This window comes from Vicugna pacos, unplaced genomic scaffold (assembly GCF_048564905.1).
Source record: "Vicugna pacos unplaced genomic scaffold, VicPac4 scaffold_165, whole genome shotgun sequence".
Lineage (NCBI taxonomy): Eukaryota > Metazoa > Chordata > Mammalia > Artiodactyla > Camelidae > Vicugna > Vicugna pacos.
The window spans coordinates 1-18,738 of record NW_027328845.1 but is presented as its reverse complement, the minus strand read 5'-3'; the positions used below and the strand labels follow the sequence as shown (position 1 = coordinate 18,738).

The window sequence follows — 18,738 nt, the reverse complement described above, 5'->3', positions numbered from 1 at the left end:
GCCATGTAAACAACTAAGATATTCATCATCAGGAAAGAAAAGAGTAAGGATTTTACTTACAATACTCACTGACAAAGTTTTCTTTCATACTAAGACTACATAAAACAAATTCAGTGTTTGGAAATTTTTCAGTAAATAAGCACCACTAGAAAAAACAAGTAACATCATTAGCAACAGTTGGACTTTCAAAGACCACTTCTCTCTTGCACAATAGTTATTTTAAATGCTTTGTTTTTAGTTCTCACAAAGCACTAAATTAAAAAACTATTTCCTTTACAGTCATTACCTGAGAATAAAACATTTGTGAAAATGTACAATTTTAATTTATGCCACTCTGCCTCTCATTCTCACTGGTGTCTCTCCTTTGAAGACCTCATCAGGCTGAGATAGCTAAAATCGGTCATTTATGGGCTCACAGGAGTTCGGGAAAACACTCAACGGGAAGCTGATTAGAGGAGCAATTGAGAATTCATCCTGTGCAGCCTGGATTCCAGCATCGAGCTAGCCACCGCCAGCTGCGTGTCATTTGGGGCAAGCTGACCCATCTCTCAATCCCTCAGCTACAAAAAAGGAGACACTGATACCTAAAATCAAACACTTGCTATGAAGTAAAATATGAGCAAAGCATTTTAGCCTCAGTTAGGCGTCCACTCACAGCGAGTTTGGTCATTATGATGATGAGGATGACTGTTAACAAATTAAGCTCGACCAAACAGGAGAAATCACCTTAAAGGAGAAACATTTTAAGTCCATGAGTATTTCCTTTTGGGTGGACTGTAGAATATTCTATAGATTTTTTTTTAATAAACCAAATTTTGTCCATTAATTGTAGATTTACAGGTTCATGGACAAGTCTCCAGAAAAATAATTAGAGGCCTCTAACCTCTGAAAATTAAGATGTAAATTTAAAAAAAAAATCAGGGAAGAGATTATACCTCATTTGGGAGAGTATGTGCTTAGCATGCATGAGGCCCTCAATTCAGTCCCCAGTAACTCCATCTAAAAACTTTGTTTTTTAAGAAATAGAGAATTAAAGCAAAAGGATGGAGGAATACGGAAATTTTTAGAGACTCATCTCAGATTTAAGATACGGAAGAAACCATCCAATTCTCAGAAGAAATCTTGAGGACTATGTAAACTGGATCTGAGATGTCTAGTCTTTTAACATTATTCATGAAATCATATTACCAAGTCTTAAAACTACCTGATAACCCACAGTGGTGATACTGATCATAACAGCTACCATCACGTATCGAGCTCCGGCTAGGACTGCTCTGTTCTGACATCTCTACCCCTAAGGCCTCACCAGGCGGAGAGCACTAAATTCGGTCATTTATGAGCATCTCGTGTAAGTCCTCCATTTGTGCTTCTCACTCTCCCCTCACCAGCTCCTCTGAGGGAAGCACTGTTATCATCTTCCCCACCCGCAGATAAGGCCACTGAGGCACAGACACTAAACCCGTTCCAGGCCACATTGGAATTAAAGGACGTCTGTATTTCTGCTGTTTTGCTTTTGACAAAGGAATCTGAGATATCAATTCAAAGCAGACTGTTAAATAATCAAGTCTGTCAGGTCTTCACCTCAAAGAGCAGATACTATAAATTCCTGCTGTAGGATGAGGCTGCCGTCACAAACTGACTCAGCTTGAAATTAATATCCAAGATGAAGCAGCGGATACACGTAAATATTCACGATTGTCAAGTCTGCCCACGGGTCTGGGCCCTTCACTGCCTGAAAGGGGGTGAAATCCCCACCCGTGTCTGGGAGGGAAGCGCGGCTCTTCCCGGGCTCACCCAGGCTTCATAGGCTATTTACCCCCACAGACTAGCCTCAACGGTTAAAAGCTCTCAAGATTTTTACACCAGGCAAAACTGAAAGACATTTCTGTAGATGGAGCACTTTCTCAGGCTTAAATTTTTTTGCCTACACTCAGCCAGAGGGAGAAAAGAAACAGGACTCTACAAAGTCCTGACCCTCACCACTCACAGGAGTAGAATGACCACAGCAGAAGATGGCCCTTCACATTGCAGGATGTGAACAAAATAAAGATGCCCCAACAACAGGCACTCCCAGACACAGCGCTCAGCAGTCTTCTGCACAATCACAGTTGTGCAGCCCTCAACACCTTCTATTTCCAGAACACTTCATCAGCCCAAAAGAATCCCCCTATCACTAGCATTCACTCCGTAATCCCCCTCCACCCAGCCCCTTCCAACCATCACCTGCTCTCTGCCTCTGCATGTGCCTTTTCTGGGCTTTTCAGATCACTGAAATCAACAATATGTGGCCGTTTGTGTCTGCTTCCTTTCAATTAACATGCTGTTAGCAAGGCTTGTATATTTTGAAGTGGCATCAGCATCTCTTTATTTTTTATTTTTTTTGGAAACGTTAAAGATTATTAGAAGGTGGTAAGTACTATCAAAAAGAGTAGAGTGGAGCATAAGTGATTGTGTTTCAAAGGGAAAAGTGTGGGTTGAACAGTCAGGGTGGACTTCCCAAAACAGGTGGCATTTTTCATTTTCCTCTTTTTTTTTTCTTTTTTATTCACTCTTACGTGTGAATAATGTTCCACTACATGGAGATACTACATTCTGTTCATCCATTCAGCAGCTATGTATGGACGAGGTCCAGAAGAATGAGTGTAAGGGGTGACTAGCATGGATGGCATTTAAGCAAAGGGCAAAATGTGTTTTCAAAAAGAAGCCAACAAACAGAGGCGCAAGGAAATTCAGTGCGTTTCTGAGCAAAGTGCTTGCTTGCTTCGGCAGGACTACCGTGCAGGGCTGGGGCGGATATTGGCAGGAATCACGGTGAGGGAGTCACCTGAGAAGACATCCCACTGCAAGCAGCTCAGCCAATCCTCCTCCCTCATCCTGTATTGTTAGAGCAATGTTTCTAGGTTACTCTTATTTCAATTAATAGCATTTAACTGCACGTCTGATCATCACCATCAGACCACATTACCTCCAAGTCACAGAAAATCATTCACTGACCGGAGCAGCAACAGGACATAATGGTGATGGATTAGGGAGTCCTGCAGCATTCCAGCCTGCAGGCACAAACCCCACATGTGCCCTGGTGATGTCCAGAAAATAAAATGCATGGAAATATCTCACTGCTGGAACACGACAGCTGCCCTCAAATTGCCCGGAAATCATGCTGGCAAAGCACTACTCAACCTTCCCAGTACAAAAAAAAAAAAAAGCTAAGAAGGGAAATTTAGGCTCTTCCATTGAAAACCAGCAGCCACCACTGCCAGTATTTGAGCTGGAATGCTCCTGACTTTGAAAACCACTGCGCAGTTACATTTCAAACGTGAAACTCATATATATATACCACGTAGATGATATTGCAGTAGGATTTTTCTTTTCAAAATTTCCAGTTGCAAAATTAGCACAAGAAAGTTTATGTTTAGGCTTTAAAAAAAATCAATTATCCTCCATTTTCTTAATTTTGAACTTATTATTATTTTATAAATGGAGCTATGATGCGTATTTAAAACCTTTTGATTTCTGAAAACAAGACATTTATGACCTCACTATTTCAGAGCAAACTTTAACGATTCTTTGAGAGGTGGGGCCTGGGGTGCTCACTAACAGCTCTTTAAATACTGACAAGGATGTGCTATTAAGTAATACAAAGGCTCTAAGTCCACATTAGCTCAGAAAGCAAAGAAACCACACCAAAGACTTCCTTAAATATTTTATATATTCCTATTCTTTTGAATATTAAAGCTCTTAAAACATATGATTTTTTTTGAAAAAGACAACAGCTGTAATAATTTTCCTCTCACCAAGAAAGCAATCTTTATCAGGAATAAAAACCCCTATGGAAATCGAAATGACAGGACGTTTCTAGCTAAGTGAACATCCAGATCTGAACACAAACCTAAATCCTATCAGATCTCACTCGAAGGAGCTCTACAAAGGCCTGGGCAACCCTGGAGATTAGCTCTTTTGTTCCAAATGTTGGCTGAGCTAAGATAATCACACTAGGCATGGAAAGAGAGAAGAGGAATGTCCCCCTGGCAGCCTCCATCAGTTTTCTTCCAGCCACAAGGTGCCTCTAGGGCAGCCCCGCTAACAAGTCCCCCATAAGAAAAGCCGGCATCCACACTGCCCCTGCCGTCCCCAAGTAGCCCCGAAGCCCATATCCCAGCCTGTGAATGGTCTTCAAATGATCCCCCAGTTGGTGGCACCCTCCACCTCTTCCCCGCTACACACACACACAAAGCCACGACAGCCTTTCCAAAGCACAAATTTGATTACATCAACCCCACTTCAAACAGTTCAGAGGCTCCCTGGTAGAGTTCTAGCCCCACCCCAGACCCTGCTCGCCCAGCCTCATCTCAGTACATAGGTCCCCAGTGACCTCAGGAGCCCCCTGACCTGCTCCTACTTCCCACTTGCCTCCAGGTTCATTTTGACTGTTTCCCAAGGAAGCCTTCCCTCCCTCCAACCTCCACAATTTGTTCCTCTCTTCCTAGAACATTCTAGGCTAACTGACAACGCTAAGCTCTCAAGAAGCAAATACATTTTGCTTATTTATGTGGCTACACACTCTCTCCCCTAGACTCACTGAAGTGCACGTGTTATGAATAAATGAATGACGGGTTGGATCTCAAAGGGACAGACATACCTGCTCTCACCCGTCCCGACCCTTTTGTCTGTAGTATATCAGAAGCAAAACCAGAAGTACCTTCCCTGAGGGTCACTTCTGTTGACACCCTTCACTGCCTACTGTGTCAGTTCTAGTAAAACTCAACTTCTTCCAAAGCCCTACACCCCGGACTCTCTCCAGTGTCCTCCCCAGCAGGGGCTCCCTCCACCCTGGACCGCACAGGGCACTCTCCCCGGGTCCCCACGCCAAAAGCCTCCAGGCCTCTGCCCGGGCTGCACCTGCGACCTGAGCCACATTCTTGACTCCTTCTCTTGGCTGACTCTTACTCTGTCCTCACAACTGAATGTACAGCCCATTTCTTCCAGGAAGTTCTCTCTGATAATGTCCTTTAAGTCTTGTCTGGGCTCTATCTATAGTAGCAGTACATGGTGACCAACTGGGTGTTTGCCCGCTCCTTTGAGACCACGAACACTTGGGAACCACGTGGGAAGGAGTGAGAGATTACAAGACAGGTGGGGGAATCAAAAAGCAGAAATCACAGCCCAAGTCCCAAATTCAAGGATACTTTCTCAGAAAAAAGTATAAAATATTTCACACGTGTGCCATTTGGCTACTATTTTTGTGGCTTGTGGACAGCAAGAACTTGGTGTTCTAGCCCAAAACCCAGGTTACATGCAAAGAAATGTATATATTCTTATCCAAAGGAAACCAGAGCTGCTCAACAACAGTTTTCATTTAGAACTGAAAGGAAATTTGATAAAGACAATCTCTCTCTCTCTCTTCTTTCTTTTCTGGAATCATATAATTTTAGAAGTATTTGCGTGACTAACAGACGTCTACAGCCCGTGATTCTGCACTGAAGTGTTTGGGGCTGAGGAAGCCCAGATTACATTCACTCTGTAAATGCAATCACACCAACACACTGATAGGTGCCGTGAGTGGTGGAGCTGATGTTCCAAAGCAGGCAACATTATTCTGTAAGAGAACTCTAAATAGAAAGTAAGAAATGCAATGTCCTGTACTCAATTTCATTTGCTATATGGGCCATTAACTGATAGTATATCTTGACTAATGAAACCCAAAAATAAATTGTCAACTTCGATTTTCTTCATCTGACCGTTTTATGCTAACATCGGATATTAAACTCTCACTCCATATGGAAAGCTCAGGCCTACGCTGCAGCACAGTTACATCCCGTGGAAGAAAGCCGACCAAGGGAGAACTGGAGAGTTTCCCTTCAGAAGCTGCAAAGTCTGGTTTTGCACCTGTACACCATTTGCAACCACGTCATCATCAAAGGAGTTAGACGTTACCTCTCTGGGACGAAAATCACTGCGTGCTTCAGAACCATCAAAGAAGGCTGAGCTTTGTGAAACAGTCCAGAGGCGCTTAAATCATACTTTTTCTGAAAGGCTCCAAAACTGACCCACTTCACCATTCCAGGTATAACAGGGAAGTACTGGAAACAGTAGAGAGAACATGCCCTTGAATTCTGACAAGGCCCTGCTTGAATCCTGCTACAGCATTTACTAGTCGCTAAATGGACCAATTCTTTAACCCCTCTGAGAAGGCTTCCCAATCCCCAAAAGGGGGCTGCCACCGCCCACCTGGGAGGCATGGATGTGAATGAAACACGCAAGTAGGGCGGCCGACTGGTACCTGACACGGGGCCTGGCTAGTTTCCCTCCGCTGCCCTTCTCCCCTTTTAAACTTGCACTGTTCCCCCGGTAACGATCAAGCCCCCGGAACAGACTGCCCGTATCTTCTGTGTATCCCTGGATACATGCCTTACCCTTAGGAGGCCAGAAAAACAACTGCCTCCTCCCAAGTCACTAACAATGTTCTTAAGAGTCTGGGTATTTTTAACTCTATTTTTCAGGGAGACTATTCCAGAATTTTGCAAGCACCATTCTCCAGGTTGGCTCCCCTCCCAGTGCCCATCCCTTCTCACCTCAGATCCTCTGTCTGACTGCCTTCTGTTCATGGGAAAGCGAGTCCGGTAAGGTGGGGCTCCCTAGGCCTCCCTCCCTCCCTCACAGGTGATTGTGACTAACTTCTCCCCACTCCTCACTGCAACTCTAGCTTCTGAGGAGTCTACCCTCCCATACCCTGCAGCCTCTGCACCTTCCCAAGACGCACACGTGGCCACGACCCTCCCTTCAGATTTCTTCCTGGCTGGCCCTGCCCAGCCCCTGGCCCCTTAAGGATAACTGGCATTGCTTTGAAAATGGCAAACGCCACTGACTGACACACCAGAGCTGTATGGTCTGGGCTTTCCTCCAACCAAGACACAGCCCTGCCCCCCTCAGTCTCAGTCTGCAGCTCTCGAGATGATCTAATTCACATGCAAGGCTGTGAACACCAGCTAAGAATGACGACTCCCAACGTGTATCTCTAGTCCGGCTCCTTCACCTGAGCCCCAGGCTCATCGACCCGAGTGCCTCTTTGAAGTCCTAATTTGGATGACAAATGGCATCTTAAAAATGCCTCATGTCCACCATTTACTCTGGAATTCCATTCCTGTCAGGTATCTCCCAGACTCCCCATTTTAGTAACAGCCCCAGCACCCACCGAGGTGTCTGAGGTCACATTCAATTTCCACTGTTCCCTCCCCCAGGCCCTGCCCTGGAATCAGTCCTGTTATCTCCATCAATAAGCCCATCTCAAGTGTAGTTCTGTAGGGACCATGGCCGGAAACACACAAGCTCACAGCATGGTGCACTAACAGTCCTCCGTAGGGTGCTCCCTGGATGGGGAGGCATCTCCTGCCGCTGGTCACCTCAGAAGGCAGTGGATTCTCACACAGGAGGCCCAGGAGAAGGGACTCAAGGTTCTCCCATGGTCTGAGCTTTGAAGGGCCCGAGGTCTGGGGGAGCTCCTAATTAGCAGACACACTTGCCAATGAGCAGATGAGGATGGGGGAACCCACGCAAGGCTGTTATCACTTCAACTCATGGGCTCTCAGGAGCCATGGGAAAGGCCTGTGTCCAGTGTACAGCCCAGCCATCACAGATCCCAGCCTGCATTTGCCAACCCGGACAGCCTAGACTCCATCTACTTGCGACACTTACTTCTGTTCTGTTCCCCACCCAGAATGTGATGGACTCATTCAGATATTCTGGCCTGTCTCAAGCGAGACAAATTCAGTGAAAAATGAAGTGTCCACATTTGGACCAGAGCATGAAAGGAGAAACAAGGCCTCATGGTCAGCATGATGGTGGTGGCCAAACAATTCCACCAGGTGAGATGAACCAGGGTAGGGTTGAGAATCCAAGGTCCTGGGTTGGACAAATCATCTTCCTTCATTGTTGACTGGGGTGTTGGGGACTGACTACCACAAACTAACGACACGTTAGGGGGCCCACGTGGTGGGCGTCAGCTGCAACAGAAACGGATTCAGCTCTTTACTGCCAACATGGGTTAAAAGTAAAGGCCGAGGCAGGAAGGTCTGCACGGCTGCTGAGGCAAACCACAGACCCAGCTCTGAATGCCCACTGGCTGGAGCAGAGAGGAAGCTACGGGCCTTTTAGCAGTCCCTTTGCCCAACAGATCCATGTAAGCCAGCTACTTAGGAGAAGGCCATGTTGTCCTGATACTCAGAAAAACCAGCCTCGTAAAGGGAAAAAATAGTGGCATGGATTTTAGACCCAATTCTGCCCATTTATGAAGGCAAAGTAAAGTAAATGGCACGGGGATGTTGAATGCAAAAAAAAAAAAAATTAAAGAACCAAACGGTGACCTCTTCCTCCAACAGCGTCCCCTGCAGCTGTCACCTCCGTGGCGGCCACATCCTCACCAGTGACCGCCGGCCAGGAAGCGACGTCACGCACGTCACACAGCGACAGCCAGGAACCGCGTGCTGAGCACGTTTGTGTAAAAGCAGGAATCGAGCAAAATGCTGCAGAGTTTGACCTTACAAGTTTAAATACTCCATGAAAAGAATCCCTGAGCAGCCGACTAAATCAATTCACATCTTACTTCTTCAAAACAATGAAACAAATTTAATAAGGGCGCATTTGTCATCAAATAAAAGGAGGACCAAACATGTTCCTCAAAAGCAAGGATTTCAACAGGTATCAAACACCAGTGGGTGATGAGCTAACAAAGCAAATATTCCAAAAAATTAGAAAATAAAAAATGACTAAGATAATAGATGGATCAAAACAGCTGTTAAGTTGTTGCTTTTTAAAGCGATGGAGACTGTACGGAGGGCAATCTGGCTATTTCCAATGCAGGGTGTGCACAGCCCACATTTTCAGAAGCAACAACATGCTCACTGGGCAGTACAAGTGAAAAAGGAGTAAAGAAAAAGGAAAAGAGGAACAAGAGAAAATTAGAATCACACAAGAACAAAAATAATTTTGACTGCATGTACAAGAATTTATGTGAGTGTGTGAGGCCAGGGACGCGGGGATGGTGAGGCCCAACCTCACCTCCTGCTCAAGGGAAAGCAGGGGCCTGAGGGGAGCGGCGCTGCCGGGGGACCACAACGTGTTCAGCTCCCCTAACCAAAATTCGACCTACAAGCGACTAGGCAGCTTTTGAGCTACAAATTATTGTCGCATTTCAGTCTGGACCGTTTTACTCACTTCCACCAAGAGTAGCAGGAGAGAATGAGGCTCTGCTCCTGCACCAAAGCATTGTTTAAAAAATTAATGACTGTGGAATAGTAAAAGAAACAATGGAGTAAAAGTGACTGGAGGAGAATGTGCTTGACCCGAGCTCACTGGCCGCGTTATCTCAATGACGTTCAGATGCTGGCTGAGCCCTTATGGTACCAGAATAGACAGACCCACAAGGAGGCAGGTTTAATGCGCTGAACCACTGTGGGCTAAGTACACATCCGGCTACTCCGCCAAGTCCCAAGGGCAGACTTCAAAAGGCAAAAACAAGCTGGCATTCTCTGGTGGGTCTGCAGACTCAGAGACAAGCATTTGTTGAGCAAAAATGTCACCAGTGCCTCCTATGACAAAAGAAGTGGCACTGGCGTGGGGGCTGGGGCAGGGCTCCAGGCTTCCACTGCTCACTCACCAGTCTGTCCAGGGGGAGAAGGTGGTCCCTGCTTAGGTTTCGCTGATGCACCTACTTGACTAATGTCTGGGGCCTCAGCAGGAGTTGACAGATGAGGTGAACGGAGCGAGACTCTGTGTAGCACGGTGCTGGGAGCTATGCCCTCAGCAGTGCCCAGGCTCCTAAACATGCCAGCTCATCTCCAAGAAGCAGATGGGGAGTGCGGGCATGTAGATCACAGGGCCCTGTGAGGACAAGTACAGATCATGGCCACGACATGCCTCTCCTCTTCCTTAAGCCATAGAGGTATTTCTGGGGAGGAACAGAAAATTCATCCAGAGCCTGCTAGGTGGGCTCTCGCAGGTGGGACTAGTGTCCCCTGTGCTTCTCACTCACAGGGCTGGTCTAGACATTCTTTTTATTAATTCCCTAGCATCTTCTCCTCCAACTTACCAACAACCAGAAAGTAGGATCTGATCTTAGGTAAGTTCAAGAATCACAGAGCACCACCTCCAAAGCGGGCCCGGTAGCACATGCCAGGTCTTCTGACCGCCACCTGTGGGACCACCATGAGCCCTCTCCAGACTCAAGGACCGAGGCCGTAGGCCGGGGGGACACAGCTTCCCTCACTCACCCCAGCAAAGGGGGACCACGTCTCGGCAAAGGCATCTCACCCTCTTCAGCCCGAGGGAAAACATGATAGATATACGGGGAAACAGAGCAGAAGGTGGGGGGTAGGCAGCCCAGAAGAGCTCATCTGTACTTCCGAGGCAAAGTGGGGCCATTGACTTAATCACAGGGACAAAGTGGGAATGAACATTTCCCTGCTCTGTCCCATACACCGTGATACGCCTTTCCCTGCATAAGGAGTTCATTAGGAAGTCCCTGGCGGTGTTTCTGATGTCCTAACTTGGCATGGTGGCTGTCGGGCAGGAAGAGACGGCCTGAGCTGAAAAGGTGCTGGGCCTGGGAGGCAGGTGACAGCGGCTCCAGCCGCAGCTCAACCAGCGCCTCGTTCTGCCTCTCGGGGCTCAGCATCTCATCTATAAGCAAAGGGATGAGCATGTACCAGGACAGGCTGCGCAACAGAAATGAAATGAGAGCCATGTAAAGAAAGTTTCCCAGTTGCCACGTTTAAAATGGTAAACAAAGAAACAAACCAACAAACAAAAAACAAATACTAGAATGTGATTTTAAGAACAGATCTTACTTAATCTACTGTATGTAAAATACTATTATTTTGACATGTAATCAATATAGGAAGTAGAGAGATAGTTTATGTACTTTTACTAGACAAGCCTCAGCGTCTGATGTGCATTTGACCTACAGTACATCTCAGCTGAGTCCAGCCTCCTCCCCAGTGCTCCTAGCATGTGGCTTTGGCTACTTTATTGGACAGCAACTCCAGGGGTCCCACCATGTTCCTGGCTGTAAAGCGGGAGTAAGTGTCCACACTAACCCTAAAAGGATCTCTCTGAAATAAAGGCGGATTCACTTTGAAATGTCTGGAAACCGGCGGGCTGCACCTCCCTCCCCCCTTGGCTACAAGATTGACTTCTTCCTTGCTGATCCCTTTCTGGATGTAGGGAAGCAATCCAGCACACAGCCAAGGTGGACTGGCTTCCAGGTAAACTTACCTGCTGTCTGTGTCCAGTCCCATGAAGTCCTCCTTCTCAAACGGGATGCAGGGGAGGGGGATCTTGTCCCCAGAATTCTTGGGGCCACCATCCAGCCACTTGGACTTGAGCAAGATGAAGAGTGACTCAGTGAAGTCCTCGATCCTCTTCTCCACCACCCTGCAGTACTCTTAGATTGAAGGCAACGTCGGTGCGTGTCTGCTCGGCTACCTCCCCATGCTGCACAAAGACAAAAAGCTGAGAGTCATTAAGCGATGCACCATACAGCTCCTCTGCATGTGGAGCTTCTCGAAGGCCTTGGCAGAGAGACATTCGGTAATGGTGACAAGGCCCACGACCTTGGGGTGTTTCTGGAAGACGCTCCACCGATTCTCGGGCACATAGCGGTGCCTGTAGTGGATACAGAGTGTCCACTGGGAGCCACAAGGGCTGATATGGCTAACCGAGGTGAGTAGCTGATAGATGCAAAAGAAATTCTCCTCTGAGATGATCTCTATGGATTGGACCACAACGGGACGAGTCTGGTGGTCCTCAGCACACTGCACGTAGTCAGGGATGCTCATGTTGCAGGCCCTGCCGAGAGGGGAGAGGAGATCGAGGTACATTCTCTGCTGTGTGCTACGGGCCCATCTGGGTTGCGGTGACCTGGTGTGTACCAGCCAGAAGACAAGGGAAGCCAAAGCAAATCCAAGGGTACAGTTTGTCCTCAGAGTCTGCATATGGCTACTGTAGCTCGGATCACATTACCCAGCTTTTGGTCTAGGCTTCCTGCCTCTGCAGAGAAAGGTCATTTCTTATTTTCTATTTCCAAGCACCTAGCAAGGCCCTGATGCAAAGTCACTGCTCAAAAATGCTGAATAAAGAAATGAACAAAGGAAATGCTTCCCCAACCCCCTTCAGCAGAATATAAAGAGAAGGACCACAGTAGGATCAAAAGATCTGGATTCCTATTCAATTTATTTGAACTCCTAAGCTTCATAATAATGGATAAGAAAACTTGCCTTGGGGTAGAGGGTACTGTTCATTGGTGGAGCACATGCTTAGCATGTACGAGGTCCTGGGTTCAAACCCCAGTACCTCATTTTAAAAAATCAAACAAATAAATACACCTAATTTCCCTCCTGAAAAAGTATTTTTTAATTCAAAAGTCAAAAAACACCTTGCAATTGACACAACATTGTAAACTTGACTATACTTCAATTAAAAAAAAAGCCTTGCCTTACAAGAATATATCTGGATTACGGATGTTTGAAAATGTAAAATGCATAGGGTACCACCTGCATAAAAGGAGGTGACTGTACACATGTTCTATCCCTCCTTTATGAGTTATACTTCCTTTGGGGAGGTTATAACCTCTCAGAGCTAATTTTCTCAGATTAAAAAATATAAACATTACCTGATTCTCAGTACTGCTGAAGAATCAGATAACTCTATGAAAGCATCTGACCCACAGAGTTTACTCAATAAATGTTTGTTGAATGAATGAATAAACAAGCAAAGTGAATGCTGCTCCCTGCCACAAACCATCATAATGGTACTGCCTGGAAATCCCAAGCCCACGTTCACCCGACTCTGCATTAACAATGTGGGTGACCTGGACAGGCCTGCGTGCTTCACGAAGCCCCAGTTTAATCGTGAATAGAAATAAGGGCAATAACACAAACCTCAAATTGTTAGTGAGTCAGTAATGAATTGTACCCCAACACTGCATGATGGAACCATTAAGAAAACTGGGCAAAGGGTCCATAGGCCCTCTCCATATAATCTCTTACTACCACATGGGAATCTACATTACATCTCAAAATTAAAAGTCTAATATTTTAAAGAGGTTATCGAAGTTAGGTGAGCTCACTGTCTCAAATAAGGAACACACAGTACAAATAGGACAATGCCCAGCCCATGAGATACACTCAGTTAACATTCCCACTGAGCCCACTAGTCCCTCCAACTTCAGAGCAAGAGGATGGGTCCTCGTGGCAACAGGCCACAGCACCTGAAGCTAACAAAGCTAATGGTGTCCACTTAAAAGAGCCCCTGTCACCACCCTTGTTCTAATTTTCTATTTGTAATTTTTTTCTTTTCATTAAATTGGAACTCCAAATTGCATAGAATTCTTACCAGATATCATGATGGCAGCCCTTCAAAACCTGACCACAGAGATCATGATGGCAGCCCTTCTTGGTGAAACAATAAAATGAAAAGCCATTTCCACAAGACCTCTGTGTAAATCTACTAGGGAACTTCATCCTGGACTGAGGAAGAGGACTGGGGAGTAGGGGGTAAACTGGGACACGGAGAAATATGGGCCACCTGTCCCACAATGGACTTTAGACTCACCCTCACCCTCCAGGAACGTCTAAATACACACAGACAGAGTGCTATGGACAACAATTTTTTTTAAACAAATCCCTGAATCCCTAGCAGATCTTGTTTCTACCGAGACACAAATGTCTTATTTGTATAATGTTTCACAGAAGCCTTAAAATATTATCACCCCAACTTGACACATCAAGAAACTGAGGTAGAGAAGTTTATCACATTCTACAAGATTAGAGAGAGGCCACGTCAGACACCGTATTTAAATCCAAGTCCCTGCTCCGTTGCTCACACTAGAAAGTGTCACATACTGCCTCTTTCCTGCCCTCTCCCTGCAATAAATCTCTGAAGAGTCTTTTCTGTGTCACCTGCAATCAAAATCACATCAATTTTTCACAAAGAGCTATGTCACTCCTTGGAGGACATACCAAAATCTAAAGGGTTGGGTTGAGAGGAGATATTTGCATTTTCTGTTTCTCAAAGGAAACATGGCTTTAAAAGAAACTGAAAAGTATTTATCTAGTCTAAGCGCTCATTGTGCACAGAAAGAAACGGAGGCTCAGAGGAGAAGAGGAAAGGGCGTTATTAACAAATATTGCCTCAGTGCAGCACTAAGCCAGCCCTGGGCACTTCTGGGGGAGGATCTGGAAGGCCCAGGAAAATGAGTGTTAGAAAATAGAAAGAGAAGAAGAATATAAGGTCCCGTCTCTACACCACCATACCATGAATTTCCACCAAATTACCCAGTATGGGTGCAGCCAATAGTAAGGTTGTCTAAACAGGTTATTGAAACCTGGAATTCTCAACCATAGTGGAAATTCCAGCATTTACTGTGCTTTTTTCCCAGTTCAATCATCAATTCAGTGGGCATTCTGTACCAGGGACTACACGAGACCTGGAGTTCTCCCAAATAAAGATCTCTATTACCACGTGTGCAAACCACATAAAGGCAACCAGAAGAAAAGCGCCCACAGATAAGATGGAATTACTGAAACTGAAAGCAGCCAAAGAGCATATATTACTAGGAAAAATGGTGCTCCTATAAATGGACTCATGGACATAGAAAGCAAACTGTATTTAGCAGGCAGGAAAGGAGGGATTAACAGATACAAATTAGTAAATATAAAATAAATGACAAGGACCTGCTATATAACACAGGGAACTATATTCAATTTCTTGTAATGAGTTATACTAAAAACAATCTAAAACATATGTATATACATATGCATATGTTTATAACTGAATCTCTGCTGTACACCTGAAACTAACATTGTAAATTGACTACACTTAAATAAAAAATAATTTAAAAAATAAGTAAAAATAAAAGCAACGCCATTAAGAAAAAATAAAAGAACACTCTAATCCCCTTAGCTGTAGGTGGTGGAGAATTCTGGTTGTAAACACCAAGTCCACTGGATCACTCCAGCAATGGCTGTCACTCTTTCTGACCATCAGAGAGTCACTTGCTTCACTGAGGTTTCTTTTCTCTTCTGTGAAAGGCTACAGCTGCAACTAACGATGTATAGAATCTCATCATTCACAAGCCCAACAAGTAGTGAGGACTTCCCATGGGCCAGGCTCTGGACAGAGGAAAATATAGGGTCCGAAATATATTCATGGGTAGAAGAAGTTTGTGCCATAAAGACGTTAATTCTTCCTGTTTTGATAGACAGATTCATTGCAATTCTGATTAGAATTCCTACCAGTTTTTTCTTGGAATGTAACAAGTGAATTTATGGTCAAGATTAGCCAAGAAATTTCTTTAGAACCACCACTGGGGAGGGGTGGATAGGTCATTAATTTCCACTGCTATTTCTGAAGTGATAAAAACGTTCTGGAATAATAATGGTTGCACAACTGTGAATATGCTAAAAGCTGCTGAATTTTACCATTTAAATGGATGGACTTCATGGTGTGTGAACTATATCACAATAACGCTGTTATATGAAAAAATATTTCTTGACAAATATTTTTCTTTTTATACCACTAGTCTGTCCCACAATTTAAGAAAAACAAAAAACCAATACAAACCAAACTGTGCCAGGAGTTCTTTAGGACTGCAATATCCCTGGGTCTCCAAGGCCTCTGGTGATGCTGTTCCTGTTAACACACACTAGCTGGGCTGGGCTAGCTAGGGACTGTAACTATCTTTTTAAAATTGACTGTCACACGTTTCACCCTTGGAGAGGGAAGGAAGGAGGATATCACAGCTTCATGCCTTCAGCTCATTTTTAACAGAACCAAGCCCTGCTTTCACCACTGTTAATCCCTCTCACTATAAAAACACGTGACATCAACAAGCACCGCCATCATAACACCTGAAAGTGTTCAAGATACTTACCTGCGGCAGAAACACTGAGGGAGGAGACAGAAGCTTGCTCAGCACTGATGCTCCCTTTTCCCGACTCCACCAGGTGAAGCTGGGCGCTACAGCCAGAGGCTCTCAGTCCGGGGAGCAGCACACACGCCACTGAGCTGGTCCTGAGGGAGGGTGAAAGGGAAAGGAGGGCAGCCCTGGGGGGAGGGAAAGGGGGGGTGCGGGCTGCAGCCCCGCTCGGAGGCCAGCCCCAGCACCAGCCCAAGCCGCCCGCCCCGTCCGGGTGTGCAGACCCCGCCCGCCCGGGACACAGCCCGCCCAGTGGTGGGGACGGGTCGGCGGCCTAGGAGAGGAAGCCCGGGAGGGGAGGACTCGCGGGCGGAAGAGGGGAAGCGGACGCCAGCCGCGGACTGAGGGGAGCCCGGCTGGGCCAAGAGGCGCAGGGGCACACCTGGCCCTGGACAGCTGTGGCCGGGGCGCCGGGGCAGGTGGCGCGGGCAGAGGGGTCTGGCCCGAGCAATCGAGCTGAACACACGCTGACTGGCGCCCTGGGGGGCTGTGACACGCCGACCGCCCTCCCGCAGCCGCCTCACCCCTTTCCCGATATCCCCTCACCTTGCACTTCCACAGCCAGAGGCCCCGGCCCCAGGCAGTAGCCAAAGGCCTACAGGGCGACAGAGCTGAGAAGCCATTGGGGCCGATCCCCGGCTCGGAGCTGGAGCTTCCAACCCGCGGTCCAGCTGGCAGCAACTGCGCATGCGCAGGAGGGCCAGCGATCCGCTCTGGGTCCTGAGAGGGAAGGGGAACCGAGGGAGGGAGAATAGGGGAGGAGGAGGGGAGGCGGGGAAAAGTGGAGGGAGACACATGGACAGGAGGAGCAGAGGGAAGGCAGTTATCTGGAATTGGGAGGGGAGTAACAGAGATGGGGAGAAAGCGTTTTACCTCTTGTGGCACCCCGAAGGAGGCAGCAGTCCTGCCTATACACCCTTCTCTTACCCGTCATTGCCCACAGCTCATATTTTACGTCCCTGGCCCAGCCCTCCAGCTAAGGTCTCTGCAGAAACCCTACGGGTATCATACCCGTTGCCCCCACAAGGAGCTAGGTTTACTGTTGCTCAGGGAACCAAGCACCCGCAGGTGTTGTTTCTCAGAACTACCTTGGGAAGAGTACATATTCCCCTTTTACACGCTGGGAAACAGGCAGGCACGATCTCTGCCTTAGCTCCACTGTCCCAAATGTTGGGCTGGCAGGGAGCGGGAGGTAAAATGTCAGAGCCCCAGAAGGAGCAGACTGCCTGAGTGTTGGTGTAGAGTCCCCATCCCTCCTGGGTAAACCACACCCCAACCTCGGGGAATAATCAAGGGCTCACCGTAGGCCCCTGTGTGTGGGAGAGCTGCCCTCAGTCCCAGTGTCCAACTTGCTAGGTAGGTAGAAGTGTTATTGAGTCCAAATTCATTCTCCTCAGTGCAGGACAGGCCAGTAAGTTGGGAGACCAAGTGTTGGGGCATGGAATAGCAAGTTTCTGTAGACCTAGATGGCAAACTAATGTCCTGGAAAACCATCTCCCCAAGTCAGAATTCAGGCTGCTTTCCTATGTGCTTGGTTTTTGCAAACTTCTTGGTGTAGGAATTCCTTCTTGTTAGAATCCTTTGTTCTTGCAGCTATCTCCCTGGGTCAGATCCCTGTAAACCTCCAACAAAACAAACGTTATTTTCTATTCTGCAACGTGTTATCTTTATATGATTGGAAAAGTGTTAAATACCCTTAAAGGTCAGAGCCTTCAGAATAGGCTCTCCTGTATATTTTAGGCTCTAGGCAACATTGTTTTACAAGCAAGAAGAAGCCTAGGAGACAGAGCACAGGGTTAAAGTCAAAGGAACAGGTCTAATATGGAGTCAGATTTCTTCTTTTCTATTACTGTGGCAGAAGCCACTTGAGGATTTAAATCCCTTAAAGTTAAAAATAAGTAAAACTTTAAAGGAATTTACATACATTGGTGGGAACTTGCATAGCATATCTGGAAAAGCACACAAAGGATTGTAAACATTGGCATCTCCAGGGAGGCATGTAAGAACAGAGGATGAGGGAAAACTTCTTTCACTTGAGTATTTTTTGCTCTGTTTGAATTTTTTTAACCATATGCATATATTTCTTTTTCAGTTAAAATAAATGTGTAATGGAGCAAAGGAGTAACTAGCTCAGCAAATACAGCAGCCATAGACTCACTGAGTCATCATTTTCGATTTAAGCCAGGAAGCATTGATTGTCTCTCTCCTATGTGCCCAGTGCTGTTTTAAAACTCTTTTATATATTTTTTTAATAAAATAATAACATGCTATCCCTCACCCCTGCTCAGGGCTGGTGGGAAACCAACTGAGTTTTTATTGAGTTGTTTTCCAAGGAGTAGAGATGAGTTATAAACAGAACACAACTTCAGGGCAAAACAGGCGGACTGGTTTTCCAGCAGGCCAGATAGCGATGACGGGTTTTCAATAGAGGCGCACAGAGGCTGAGAGAGAAAGCCTCCAGGACCCTACAGAAAGCTGCCCACAGTGCCTTCTCCATGGCACTACTGAAATAGGAAAGAACAAATCTGACTCCATATTAGATCTGTTCCTTTGACTTTAAACCTGTGCCCTGTTTCCTAGGCTTAGTCTTGCTGTTTCTGCACCTTTTGTGAAACAATGTTGCCTAGATCCTGAAATATACAGGAGACCCTATTCTCAAGGCTCTGACTTTGAAGGATATTATCACTTTTCCATTCGTATAAAGATAACAAGATACAGAATAGAAAATAACATTTGCTTGTTGGAGGTTTACACGGATCTGACCCAGG

The 18,738-nt window shown here is 46.3% G+C and overlaps 1 protein-coding gene across 1 annotated transcript in view; it reads right to left on the bottom strand.

Moving 5' to 3' along the window:
* The window catches only part of LOC140695173 (uncharacterized), a 74,689-nt gene extending 57,911 nt beyond the window's left edge, over positions 1-16,778 (bottom strand). Inside the window, exons 1-3 of the mRNA XM_072958035.1 lie at positions 16,517-16,778; positions 15,926-16,065; positions 11,269-11,487 (exon numbers count right to left, since the gene is read on the bottom strand). Coding sequence (XP_072814136.1) covers positions 11,269-11,291 — 23 coding nt within the window. The 5' untranslated portion in view covers positions 11,292-11,487; positions 15,926-16,065; positions 16,517-16,778. The remainder of the gene's footprint in view (positions 1-11,268; positions 11,488-15,925; positions 16,066-16,516) is intronic.
* Positions 16,779-18,738: the final 1,960 nt, after the last annotated feature.